Source organism: Polistes canadensis, unplaced genomic scaffold (genome assembly GCF_001313835.1).
Source record: "Polistes canadensis isolate GaletaPanama2010 unplaced genomic scaffold, ASM131383v1 scaffold_66, whole genome shotgun sequence".
NCBI classification, from domain to species: domain Eukaryota; kingdom Metazoa; phylum Arthropoda; class Insecta; order Hymenoptera; family Vespidae; genus Polistes; species Polistes canadensis.
This window is the reverse complement of record NW_014569613.1, coordinates 614,745-629,527: the sequence shown is the minus strand read 5'-3', so window position 1 is coordinate 629,527 and position 14,783 is coordinate 614,745. Positions and strand designations below refer to the sequence as shown.

At 37.7% G+C, this 14,783-nt stretch overlaps 1 protein-coding gene across 13 annotated transcripts in view; it reads left to right on the top strand.

The window, feature by feature from the left end:
- Window positions 1-14,783, top strand: part of LOC106786116 (ephrin type-B receptor 1) — a 95,732-nt gene that overhangs the window by 74,017 nt on the left and 6,932 nt on the right. For 2 of the 13 annotated variants that reach the window (XM_014747171.1, XM_014747172.1), the window contains exons 3-13: window positions 2,792-3,077; window positions 3,191-3,727; window positions 3,817-3,977; window positions 4,056-4,320; window positions 4,409-4,597; window positions 4,677-4,788; window positions 4,919-4,989; window positions 5,718-5,735; window positions 7,684-7,860; window positions 7,943-8,412; window positions 8,522-8,859. In XM_014747171.1, the coding sequence (XP_014602657.1) occupies window positions 2,792-3,077; window positions 3,191-3,727; window positions 3,817-3,977; window positions 4,056-4,320; window positions 4,409-4,597; window positions 4,677-4,788; window positions 4,919-4,989; window positions 5,718-5,735; window positions 7,684-7,860; window positions 7,943-8,412; window positions 8,522-8,859 (2,624 nt within the window). Of the gene's footprint in view, window positions 1-2,791; window positions 3,078-3,190; window positions 3,728-3,816; window positions 3,978-4,055; window positions 4,321-4,408; window positions 4,598-4,676; window positions 4,789-4,918; window positions 4,990-5,717; window positions 5,736-7,683; window positions 7,861-7,942; window positions 8,413-8,521; window positions 8,860-11,241; window positions 11,817-13,896; window positions 13,972-14,783 lie in introns of those variants that run through there. The other 11 variants (XM_014747162.1, XM_014747167.1, XM_014747161.1 and 8 more) reach the window with 11 other exon arrangements.

Genomic DNA, 14,783 nt, shown 5'->3' with positions numbered 1-14,783 from the left:
TTCTCGATCTCTTTTCATTCACGATCTCTCCTCTCTCTCTCTCTCTCTCTCTCTTTCCCACTTCTATTAAGAAAGAAACAATACAGATGCGGCTTTATTGCCTTTGTTCTAAATCGACAATTTAAATCTACAATATTAGCCAAGAAAAAAGAGAGGATTCATGAAAAAAGAAAAATGGAAAGATCGGGCCGGCCAAGGGCGTGTTTAAACGTTTATCAAGATGCGATGGGTGGTGATGAAAATATAATCTTATGGAATAAGAGAAAGAAAGAAAGAAAGAAAGACGGTGTTGGGGGGGGTGGGGGAGAAGGAGGAGGGGGGTTAAGGGAGTGATTTGCAAGGAAGATTCTTCACGAGATCCGTGAAAGATTTTCTTAAACCCGTTGGAGCTTGAAGAAGGAAGAAGATACGATGCCTTCGAATAGAAAACGATTCCTCGCGCGAACTAACGTAGAAAACGTTTCGTTATCGTTCCGAAGCAGAGTAAGAAGGCACAAAGAAAGTCGTTACGGAATAATACAGCATTCTGGCACACAGGGATCTCATTTCTCTTCTATCTTCTCGTTTTTCCATATCCTAAATAAAAGGAGAGAAAAAAAGAACAAAACGAATGGAAGTATAAGAAAGAAAAAAAGAAAGAAAGAGAAAGAGAAAGAGAAAGAGAAAGAGATAATAGCCAAAAAGAAGCAGGCATCATCTTTTTTCCTACTTCTTTTTATCATGGACTCCGCAATAATTTCTTCACGTAAGCGTGGAACCATAGAAGGAATTTATTACGACCTCCCTGCCGGAAAGACATTCGCGAGAGGAAATCTTCAGTACGGTTGGGTGGAGGGTGGGGAGGCAAGAGGGGGAGCCCTGGGCTGCTCGATTCGCTATCTTTCCTCTCCCTTTTGTCTCTCCTTTCTCTCTTTCTCTGGAGCATATAGCGTATCGAAGGAGACGACAATGACAACGACAACGACAACGACGAAGACGATGAGCAAGGAGGACGGGACGGAACGGACGGACGGATCCTTCTTGCTCGGCCGGAACTTTTTGCGGTCTCTCACGGGACGAGCTCCTCGAGTCAAGGGAGGCAATAAAACTAATGGTAACGCGCGCCGGTAATTCCTTGCGGTCTGTTTGTCGCAAGTCGACGACCTATCATCTTCTCTTTCTTTCTTTCACTAAGAAAAAGAAGAAGAAGAAGAAGGATCAAGGATACACACAGGATATCGAAGCGAGCCGAGCCCTCGAGCAAAATCTAGGATATTACCAATAGGTATATGTGTGTATGTATTTAAAGTATATCCATTTATACATATATACATACATAAATACAATCCGTATATGTATCTAAATCGATAAAGCTTGATCCTCGAATCTGAGAGAAGATCCCAACTGCGGTAGTCCCCGAGCCAAAAAGACTTTCCCCTTACCTTCTTTTAAAGACAAGACAAGACAAGAAGAAGAAGAAGAAGAAGAAGAAGGAGAAGCCCGTTTGCTGACTACGAGAACTCGTAGCCTCTTCCGCAAAGCGACCGTAAAACCCGTTTTGCGCGGGATACGCCTCGGGGAATCCGAAGGATTCGAGAAAAGCTGATTTCACTCGATGCTGACTTGTTCCTTCGGAGGAGGGTAAACTTTGCTTATGTTTACGCGTGAAAACCTACGCGTTCTTGTAAATACATTTTTAGTATCGCTCTTGAAAATATTCGATAAGGATACGATTGAAATAAATTTACTCTCCTTTCTTCTTTCTCTATCTTTCTTTTTCTTGCTTTCTAAGTTTCTTTCTTTACTCTTACCACTCTTCGCGCGAAATAAAATAGGTCACCCTTTAATGTTCATACGTATATATACACACCTACGTACATATAATACATACTTACATATACGAGGTGAAAAATCCGTCGAAAATATTTCTCTATCGTGTATTTAAAAGCATATGTTAAAAACGAGCAAAACAACAGTTCCGCGTCCTCCTTTGAGAAAAGAAGCCGATTCGCGTTGTTCTTTCGCAACGTCAATGGAAGTTATATGTAGTACATTACCTACGTTCACTCGTATCAAGACTCGCTTCCCCTTCTCCATGGCCCCGTTTTCCGATAGTCTATTGTAAATCCTATTTTTTTGCTTGTTCTTTTTTCCAAGCACAGGGGTGGTTGCATTGTTGTTTCGTGTACTCTCGAGAACGAGAGAGAGAGAGAGAGAGAGAGAAAGAGAGTTGTTTTATCGAGTCGTGATAATCGATCGAAATGAACGGAAACACAAAACACAGAGGCTGCTTGCAATTAATTGTTAGTGGTGGTGGACGCGTCAAATTTGAACGCGCAACTTTTCAATGAAATTGCATAAGAGAGAGAGTATTTGAAATGAGTTTACGAATTTCTCTTATACAACAAGTACGAACGACGACGACGACGACGTGATTTACTGTTTGCTCGATGTAAATTTGCGTTCAACGAAATAGTACCGGCGGCGCGCAGGTTACGCGCAAACGGATGGATGCAAAAAAGAAGCAAACAAACGAAAATTAGAGGTGGGAAGTCGTAGGAGTCGAAAACGAAGTTCCCTAAGGACTTAATACGGTCTGATTCGTTTGACGATTTCGTGATTGCGAGTCTCGCTCCAAAAATAGTCGACGAGAAGAGGTCTCCGTACCTTCCGTCGCGCGTCCTTAACCCGTCATTGGTAGGCTAAGAGAGAGGAGTACCACCAATGTGGTACTCCACGCAATTAGATAGAAGTTGTTTACATCGTAGAACGGAGTTCGATAATTAAGGACACTTTCGTTCGTTACTTACAGTGGGTGGAAGAGTCGTTCACAAACTTCGACAAGGGCATCAATTGGCGGAGTTACGTCGTCTGCGACGTCGCTTACAACAACGTGAACAATTGGCTCTGGACGCCGTTTATCGAGAGGGGTCCGGCGAACCGCATGTACATAGAAATCAAATTCACGACACGAGACTGCTCGTTGTTCCCTGGAAATGCTCTTAGCTGCAAGGAAACCTTCAGTCTTCTCTACTACGAGTTTGACGCCGCTACGAAAGAGCCACCTCCATGGGAGCCGGACAGTTATAAACTAATCGGTAAGTTTTAGATAAATCCGCATGAATCTTTTTATATCCGTAAAAGTTAATATTTGATTTATCATCGAGAGAAATAAGAAAATATATATGTGATAATGTTCGAAACGTTTCAGGACGCATAGCCGCTGGCGAGGGTAGATTCAACACAAATACGGAAGTGGTGATTAACACTGAAATCAAATCCGTACCAGTGACGAAAAAAGGCATATACTTTGCGTTCCGTGATCAAGGTGCCTGCATCTCGCTTCTCGCTATAAAGGTTTATTACATAAGTTGTCCAGAGATTTCGGTTAACTTTGCTCATTATCCGGCGACACCGACCGGCCGCGAAGTTGCCGTGGTCGAACAAACGATCGGCACCTGCGTAGAAAATGCCATTAAAATCGAAACACCGACGTTCCTCTGCAAGGGTGATGGTAAATGGTATCTACCCAGTGGTGGATGTCATTGCAAACCTGGCTACCAAGCGGATGTTGAACAACAACAATGCATTCAGTGCCCGATCGGTAGATTCAAGCACGAGGCTGGACCTCACAGCTGCGAGGAGTGTCCCAATCATAGTAAATCCACCGAGTACGCTATCACCGAGTGTCGGTGCGATACCGATTATTATAGAGCCGTGGATGATCCCAAGATTATGCCCTGCACACGTAAGTTTTCCTCTAATTGGAATCTAATCTTATTTGATATCCTTTGACTGTTTTTATTTTATAATCATTTGCTTCTTTCTATCTGCCAGAACCACCGTCGGCACCTCAGAACTTAACCGTCAATTTCGTGGACCAATCTACGGTGATTCTTTCGTGGAACGCACCGCACAAACTCGGTGGTAGGACCGACACAACTTATAGAGTCGTTTGCGATGCATGCAGTATGGGTGTTAAATACATACCCAACACGGTAAACTGATAAACATGATTGAAACTTTTAATTCTTATCACATTTGTTTTACTCTATAACGCATGTTTGTCATAACAGGAGATTTTCAACGATACGAAGATCACGATTACAGGCCTAAATGCTGTAACGACCTACCGTTTTCAAGTGTTCGCCGAAAATGGGGTGTCTGCTCAAGCTGGAAAGTCGGAATACGTGGACATCACGGTCACCACAGAAGCGAGCGTACCAAGTTTAGTCAGCAATGTTAGAATCACTAGCGTCAAAAGTTCCGAACTGAGCATTAGTTGGGATGCACCGGTTACAGAAGTAGGTGGAGACAGCGATCACGTCGAGAGATACGAAGGTAATTATATGAATTCGTGTTTTTATGCTAAATTCTAATTTATATCTATGAAGTCGAAGATGTTTATTGAAACTTTCAATTTTTACAGTGAGGTGTTATCCTCGCTTTGACGATGCCATTAACGCCACTGTGATCCAAACTTCGGATCTCTCTGCCACGTTTAAAGGCCTAAAACCATCAACAGATTACGCGATTCAGGTTCGAGCTAAAACGACACGTGGCTGGGGCGAATATACCCCTGTTATCTACAAAAAGACACCTCACGCTATGGGACTTGGTAAAATGACACGTAGAATATTGTATTATATAAATTATTAAACTCGTTTTTTTTAACATGATACCTTATTATATTTTAGACTATGTTGGTGAAGATGATAATATGCAGGTTAGAATTATCGCCGGTGCAGTTGTTGCAGTCGTCGTCCTTCTAGTTATTATCATCGTCTTGACTGTTCTCTTCCTGAGAAGGTAACCGAATCGCTTAAAATATCGTTTTTCTCATCTTTTTTTAAAAGAAAGAACCTCTTCACAGAAACCCTTTACATTTAAACCCATACGCTTCACTCGACTCGACTCATATAATGCAATTTCGATGCAGCAGGGCCTCAGACGAGTGTAACAAGAAACAGCCGAGCGATTGTGACACCTTGGAATACAGAAACGGCGAAGGTACGTTTATCGCTCGCCAGACGGCTCCAACTATTCTATTCTATTTATTATAAACTTATTATTATCGCTACCACACCCCCCTATCACTATCATAGTTGTCTCACTGCGCCCTCGTGTCTTGTGACTAATACATTTTTAAACCACTGACCCATTTAGAACCAGCAAGTATTGAAAAGATCCACTTTCGAACACCCCTTGTATACAAACCCCCTTACGATATAATGTCTTGTCACTAAACATCCAGTATATTTTATTTAGTATGATCTTTCTTTGCGCGTACGCGTACACGTGCGTGTGTGGTGGGTGATATGCGTGTCGTACGTGCGTGCATGCGCATACACGTACGTGTGTGTGTTGGATGAAAGAGAGAATGTGAGTGAGATATAAATGAAAGCGATAGAGAAACTGCGAAATCAAGAGAAAGAAAGAAAAAAGAAAAAAAAAAAAAAGAGAAGCAAGAAGAGAAAAGGCAGTCGGGGGGCCCTTCTTCCGATGTCCTCATCTTTTCTTTTTTTTTGTGGAGGACGTAGTTACAGTGAGAGACACGATCGCTTTCTGACCAAAATTCACATTCGATTTGGCCCGTAGACGATATAATAATTATTCTAACCACATTCTTTCGATTCTTTCTTTTCATGTGCGATTCCCCTAATCTATCGAACCTGCCTCCATGAAAAATCCATGAAAAAACCCAATGAAACAATGTACACAATCGCCTGCTACTACAGGACTAGTTGTGACCTACAGTAAGTCTTCTCCAACACCTCAAGTTTTTTTTTCTTCTTTAGGATTCTCGGTTTTTGCATAGATTTTATTTTCTTGCACCCCCGTATATATATATACATATATGTATACATGATTCATGCATCTTTTGACGTTTAGTAATTAAATAGCGTAGAAACGACTTGCACGCGTACTTCCGTTCGCGTTGAATTCGTTTTAAAAAGGAAAAATAGAAACAATAAAAACGATCAACGAATCGACCAACGCTCACATCGCTTCGTCTCGTTAGTTTTAAACGGAAGTATGCGAGCATTTGTCGTTATTGCTTGCATATGTGTGTTGCATCGTTTTTCTCTTTCTCTCTTTTTTTTTGTTTATTTTATATTATATATACGTTTTGCATGTGAGTTTTTAATCGTATTGATGTTACACGTATCATTTGACGTATTATCTTCTATCGTTTTTTCTCTGTTCGTTTATAGCATATTCGCGAGGAATCTAAAATAAATGAAATTTGCGAGAAATATGTTGTTTTTCGAAGAAAATCATCGTGTTGCTCGCGTTATATAGAATCATCTCTTCTCACATTGATCATTATTATCTTTCTCGACATTAAAAAGAATAATCGATAATTTATAACGAGCGCGTCATTCGAATTCTCATCATTGCAAAGACCCGCAGCTTTTTTTCTTTTTTTTGCTGTTTGTCAATCAGTGTGTTGGTTGTTGTGTTGTTCACAGTGCACTGCAAAATGGACAGTTCACCGATTGTGACAACCCATACCAACAACAAGAGCAAGTCGTCGCGTAAGTGCTTTGCTAGCAAATCTAAAGAAATCTTAATCGAAATTACAGCTCGTCAATCCGTTAATCCTTTTTTTCTATTCTCTTCTTTCGCGACAACATACCTACACATACATAAATACGTAAATATATATATATATATATATATATACCTATATTGATTACGGCTTGAGCTCAGGGATGGATACGCATCATACGTTAGTTTCGCAACAATTCCGCTTTTATCATCCAACCAACAGAAGTTATTTTCTTTTTTTTCTCCTATCGCCGTTTCTAGAATTTAGCGTATCAAGTATAGAGCATGCATCATTTCTGGTATCTCAAAATTGCACCGTGTTCTGATTACCTTTTTGTTACTTCTCTTCACCGATGACCGACTCTATTATATCTCCTTTCTGTAATATTCTACAAGAAACGACGGATGTATACTGGGTTTATATCGATTTACAGAAAGAGGGAGGGAAAAAAAAAAGGTAGAGAGAAAGAGAGAAAGAGAGAGTGAAAGAAGGGGAGAAAGGGTGGAAAGAGGAAGGGAGGAGAGAGAGAGAGAGAGAGAGAGAAAGATAAAGGAAGAAAAAGAAAGAGAAAGAAATGAAACAAAACCAGCGATATTTACTCTGTTGTCCTATATATATATATATATATATATAGTATATATTTTTTAAAAGTATAGACCCGGAAACATCCGCCATCAGATAAGATGAACACCAATATAGTACTAACGAGTCGGATGCATCGTACTTGATAAACAATTCAATGTCCAGGCATGTAACAATATTATGGTACTGGCATGTGAATTTGTTCATTCAAAAGAATTATAAATTCGATAAAAGTTTTGTTTCTTTGTACCAAAAAAAAAAGAAAAGAAAAGGAAAAATAAAATAAAAAAGAAATTTGCAAAAGCAATTTAGAGAAGAATTAAAACTAATTATCGAATATCCTAAAAGTTTGGTTTTTTTTTTTTTTTGATTGCATTGTTATTTGGAGTTTATGAAATTTCATTTCGAAAAATCGCGTACAAAGAAAAGCAATATATAAAAAAAAAAAAAATAAAGGTGTGCGAGTGTTTACGGGATGAAAATAATGTTGAAAAAGTTCCGCTTAAATTTCACACACACACACCGACCCCCGTCTTAATATAATGAACTCTGTTTTCGTGACGTTGCAGTGACGACGCCGCTGTTCACGCCTGCAGTGGGAGTAACTGGAGCGGGTGCTGGAGGTACAGGTGGCACTGGTGCTAGGAGTTACGTTGATCCTCACACCTACGAAGATCCAAATCAGGCAGTTCGAGAATTTGCAAGAGAGATTGACGCTGGATACATCACAATAGAAGCCATCATTGGTAAATTAAAATTATCTTTTTGTGTATTATATCGTTACTAGATACATGTGCAACTACTAAAACGCAATATAATTTTTCATAGGCGGTGGTGAATTCGGTGACGTTTGTCGTGGCAAGTTGAAACTACCACCAGATGGTCGAACGGAAATCGACGTTGCCATAAAGACACTGAAACCAGGCTCTGCTGACAAAGCACGGAACGACTTTTTAACGGAGGCCTCAATAATGGGTCAATTCGAGCACCCTAATGTGATATTCCTTCAGGGTGTTGTGACCAAGAGCAATCCAGTGATGATCATTACTGAATTTATGGAGAACGGAAGTTTGGACACTTTCCTTCGCGCGAACGACGGTAAATTCCAAGTGCTCCAACTCGTCGGTATGCTCCGTGGCATAGCAAGTGGTATGCAGTATCTCGCTGAAATGAATTACGTGCATCGTGATCTCGCGGCAAGGAATGTCCTAGTGAATGCTGCTCTGGTTTGTAAGATAGCTGATTTTGGACTGAGCCGAGAGATTGAAAGTGCGACAGAGGGTGCATATACGACCAGGGTACGTTTCAAACAAATTAGAACAAATTTCTTTATTTTATTAGTAATATCGATATATAATTTATGTACTGACGTATAATTATGTGTGATATCTTATTGGTTAAAATTAGGGCGGTAAGATTCCGGTACGATGGACAGCACCAGAAGCAATAGCATTCCGTAAATTCACTAGCGCCTCCGATGTTTGGAGTATGGGTATCGTTTGTTGGGAAGTCATGTCCTATGGTGAAAGACCATATTGGAATTGGTCTAACCAAGACGTGATAAAGTCGATCGAAAAAGGATACAGACTTCCAGCTCCAATGGATTGTCCCGAAGCAATTTATCAATTAATGCTCGACTGTTGGCAGAAAGAACGAACTCATCGGCCTACCTTCGCCAATCTCACTCAGACGTTGGACAAACTCATACGAAGTCCGGATACTTTGAGGAAAATCGCGCAGAACAGGTAACAATCTATTTCAATTTACATTGCGTTTAAGATAACTCGATATAACGATATTAATTAACGTCAGATTCATTCACGACTGACAATATTATCGTCGGACATTCGTTTTTATCCTCGGTAAAAAAAAGAGAAAAAAAAAAAACGGTCGTACGTCGGAGATGACTATTTTAATCTCAGGGATTTGATTATAAATGTTATACGTATATTCAATATATGTATAGTGCGGCGTAATAATTACATATAAAACGTAGTACGAACAGTGCTAGCTAATATAATTTTTCGCCTTCATCGTACGAACGAATGACTCGGACGGAAGAACGACAAATAAAATTGTATAACTTTATGGACGTGTTATATAAGACCTGTAAAAAAAGTCTTTTTTATACGAGAGAAAAGAACTTCTCTCACCTATTTCTCTTACTCTCTATCTATCTATCTATCTATCTCTGTCTCTTCGTCCACAGTTTTGCAATGTTCTCTTCCTTCCGGTTCGGTCGTTCGTTCGGCTGTCATCGTTTAACATAAATCATGTCGCATGCAACGCGAGTCTCCACACTTCGTGTCCATAAATTAATTTTTCTCTTGTCAGCTAAAAATATTTTCCGTTTATGTCTTTTTTGGATTATTTGATTTTCTTATGAAAATATTTAAAAGAAGCTCATCATCACGCCGCCGCTCTCTGTCTATTTTTCTGTGCCTCCTCAACACATACGCTGTTAGAATGGGCTTTGATATGGCGCTCATTTTATACACACAATGGTAAAACGCTCTCACAATTAAGCACACACTCGTACACGAGTTAGAACAACGATATGTGTGTGTGTGTGTGTGTGTGTGTATGTGTGTATGTATGTATGCTAAGTGAACTAGGGTCGTGCGCATACGTATAACTCTCATTCTATCTTTCTTTCTCTGTGCTCGAGGTATCGTCGTGTGATACCTCGAAATACCTGATTGGCATTACTGGAAGCGGGTCGTACGTACTGGACTGTTTTTCTCACCTTTCATTTCGCAACTTCTCTTGTTTTATGTTTTTTTTTTCTCTCTCTTTTTTTTTTGTTTTTATACTATAATCACTTCTTTACAAGAGAGATGGCACCTGCAAGTTTTTACAATTTTTCAGAAAATCGATCTCTTCAAAATTAATATTTCAATTTTCGCGACTGGAACGTATTTTTCTTTTCGAACCTTTCGTAAAATTTTTTGTTTAACGTCACGTAATATTAATCAAAATCGTTATCGTCGTCGTTGTCATTGAAAAACTTCTTTCACATTTTTCTTACATTTTTGACACACACAATTTTCGAACGTGACACCCATCATCATCGCGGCTTTGCACACGAGTATCTTTTTTATCGCGCGTCTTTCAAAAATAGCTTCAATTCTATTTTCTTCGTTCGTTCGTTCGTTCCTTTCCGCACCTTCCAAAGAAAAAAATAACTTCAAGTTTCTTCGCAGCGTTGTGTTTACCTGCCAGCCGGGAGGAAAATTAATTTATGGACGAAAGTCGTCTACGTCATTATTTTCGCGGGATATTTTTTCTTTCACGACTCAAGAAAAGAAAAAGAAACCGTTAACGAATTAAACAAAACAAAAAAGAAGCGGAAAACATATATATAAAAAAAAAGAAAAAAAGACGCGTGTTGTACTGCAGTGGCTTTTTCAAAAAGCTTTTGTCGCTTTTGGCGCTTATCATTTCTGTAGATCCCATTATTTCCGAATTTCTAAACCTTTCATTCCCTCTTTGATCAAGCTTGCTATAACTTACTACCGAACGCGTGAAACGGGGATAGAGTAATCAACAATTTTTCTGCTATTCGCCAATTGAAATATTTTCTATTCATCAACAAAATACAAATTAACAGGATCATCATCCAATATATATTTTTCTTTTTATCGCGACATGTTGCATATTCTAAACTGATTTTGTCAAATTGTATCTACAATTTATTATTTTTTACATTTAACAACTATAAATTATCTGAATACGATGATAATGATATCAAACATATTAACCTTTATCTCCGTTGACGCGATCAAAGGTAGAAGCATCGTGTAACACGTTGAACGCAGGCCAGGATGGGAAATCCATGATTCCTCTCGAACTAACTTTTCATTTTCTCCCTCTCTCTTTCTCTTTTTCTTTCTCTCTCTATCTCTCTGCCTTTTTTAATTTCTATCCAATTCCCAAGAAAACAACAACTAGTCCTTCTTCGTACCTATCTATCTCCGGCAGGCCAGCACCCTTTTTTTCTGGGCTAATTCTTTGTGGTTTTGGTTTTGTGGTGTCTTTGGTACCCGACTACGAACTGCTACGACAACTACTGCTACCATCCACTACGTTCGCTACCTACTACGTTTGCAACGTGACAACAACAACAGCGTGAGGCCGCCCGCACACAATCCGTACTATGTCACAAGCCATACGGCTGCCGCCCAGGCTGCAGCAGCAGCAGCGGCGGCTGCTGCCACGGCGGCTGCCTCGGCTGCTTCGGCGGCTGTTCCGGTACCAGGTGCACCCACAACGGGACCGTTCCCCGTAGACGTGGTCGGTCATCAGGCCCATCAGGCCCAGTCAGCGATTGCCGTTCCAGTAATGCCACCAGGAGCCGCCCGTAGCCTACACTATCACACACACGCAGCAACACACGCACTGCCACATCAACCACCTCTCACATATCCTAATTGGGTTCCCTTCACTCACTTTGGTTGATTTTCATCCTCCCTTAACGATTTATCCTAATCATTTCCTCTCATCTATTTCCATTCACCAAAGGGATTCTAATTGATATTATAAATTATAGCTCTACCTAAACCTATGTGTATATATATGTATATATTTATATATACATGTATACATACGTTTATATTACGATCATCGTTTTCGATTAATAGTTGTCAATTTTATCCAAGATTATATAGTATATATATATATATATATCAAATAGCCGTAGATGAAGAATTTATTATTATTAATTATTAATTATTAATTATTATTATTATTATTATCATTACTAGTATTATTATTATTATTATTATTATTATTATTACTACCATTATAATTATTATTATCATTATTATTATTACTACCATTATAATTATTATTATCATTATTATTATTATTATTATTATTATTATTATTATTATTATAGTATCATATTCTATCGTATTGTTCATTCAAGCGTTAGACCGTTTTAGCTTCTTCCGCTAATGTGTATCTTGTCATATCGGGCAAATACCGATAACATCATAGTGCGTGCATACTAATCATTTTTGAATTAGAACAATTTAAGAAAGTTTTCGTGATGCTCTTCCGCGCTCCCGCACGTTTCTTCCGCGCGAACCGTTCTATATACGGGTTTTTTAGGCATTTGTTCCTTTAATTAAACTCGACTCCATGCTCCGAGCCTCAATTGTTTTGACTACAAATTACACATATACACACACATACGCAGCGCAGTCTTATTATTGATACAAACGGGATATACGTACTCACCGTGTAGTCAATATATAGATATCTATTTTTATTTCTTGTCGAACAACATATTGTATAGAAGAACATTTGTAATTTTACCGATAAACGTTTGTAGCAAATCATTTTAGGTGGACACAGTGGGTGGGGGGGGTTTCGTCGGGTTTGAATCATACGAGTTCGCGAAGAGTCCGAAAACATTAATTATATTATCTTGCAATGTTAAAGTAGAGAATATTAAATAGAGAAAAGAAATAAGAGAAAGATAATAGAAAAGAAAAATTATAATGAAGCTTTTTATATACGTAGAGGACGAATCGAACCAACGAATAGCCTAAATGTAGAACGTAATGTCGCGAGCTTAGATAAAAGATACAAGAAACGATGATGTGTACGCGCGATTAACAATAGTCTTTCATGATCTTTTTCTAATTCTATATTTAGCGGTAATTATTGCATATATTATTACATACGTAAATGTATTATTACAAATGCGAGTATTGAGTATACACATATATAACATACTACATATATAAATATATATATATGAGTATATATATATATGTGATCGATTTTAACGTAAAAAGAAAACCGTAAAGACTTACTAGCAATATTATTATTCATACGAGCGAAACAGTTCGACCATTTTAGAATAGTATTTTTATACTTGAGATATTAGAAGGAAAATGAGAAGAAAAAACATGGGCAACCCCATCTTAGGAAAAATAAGGATAACGAAAGGGAAGAGAGAACAAAGAAGAAAATCTATAATAATCATCGATAAGAGCGAATAAATCTTCGCTGTAAATCTTTTGCACTTGGCAATATTTTTTTTTTTTTTCCCATTCCTCATCACTTCCTTCCAAACCCTTGTTTTTTCAATCCCACTTCAATTTTACATAGATTTTCGTACGAGCGTACTTATTGAAAGTTCAACATAATATGTGATATCGACAACGTAGAATAGTAGAAATCGTGTTTACAAATAATATGATAAAATAGACAATCATTTTTTCGATGTCGGCTCGACGATTAAACAAAAAAAAAAAAAGAAAAAAGAAAATTCTAACGCGTTTCAATGGAATAATAACAATTTATCATACAACATTATATTACGCGCGGATTCGTACGATTGTAATTATTGATCGCGTTTATATTAAGTTTATTCCTCCTGAATTGATCTCTCTCGCTTACGCAACCACATATGTCCTATTATATATTATGCACATGCACACAGAGACACACACACACACGCACGCACACATGTAGGACACACAAGCAAGATCACTCTTGAATAAGTGTGGAAAGAGGAAACACCAACAAATGAAAATGCGACTTGCAAATGAGAGCAATCACACAAACGGACTAAAAAAACAAAAACCAAAAAAAAAATAGAAATTATAATATCACGCTACACCCAACGAAACGCAAAAAATAAAATAAAAAAAATGACACGACTATCGCGAGAAATAAAAGCAAAATATTATAGAAACACGAAACACCGCAAATAGTAAACACACAAAAGTGTGATCTCTATTGCACTAACAAATGCTAACAATTGTCAGAATCAGGGAACGGGGTGCTCCACCCCCACCCCCACCCGCCACGTCGGCATCTTCCAACGTGCATTTGAGAAAAAGGTAAAAAAATATCAAGAACGGTCCTATAACCGAAAAACATAAAAAAGATTTTAAAAGTCGAACGAAGCGGGGATGCAAAGAAGTTTCGCAATGTTGTGTCTTTCAGATGAAAATAAAACAAGAGATTTACTTTCTATGTTCTGTGTTCTAAAAAGAAAAAAAAGTTTAAAATAGACAAAAGAAAGACAAGAAGCTTCCTTGCTTTATCCGCTTTGTCGAAATCGTAACAGATATTTCTATCATGTAGACGAGACAGCATTTGCTATGCTTGTATCCTTTTAGTTCGTATCGCACTGCTTGCTTCATACGCACCATTACCCTCGATTCACATGTATAAATCCATTTTAAGCTCGACTATTTCTATCATTCAGTTTATCATATTTCTCGTATCATCATTATTGTTATCATTATTACTAGTAATATTGTTACTATCATTAATTATAATTACCATTTCTACTATAACTATATACCTACTACTACTTCTTTCTACTACTACTACTACTACTACTACTACACTGCTACTGTTACTACTACTGTTACTACTATTACTATTACTACTACTTATTACAACTGCTACCATTAGCGTTAATATTGTTACTACAACTACTACCACTATTATTATTATTATTACAATTATTCTTCTTATTATTATTAATAATAATATTGTTATTATTATTATTATTATTATTTATTTTTATGATTTTTATTATTATTAATTATTATAATTATTTTTTTATTTGATATTATTAGTATTAGTATTAGTATATTAGTATTATTATAATTATTATTATATTTTTAATTTTATTATTATT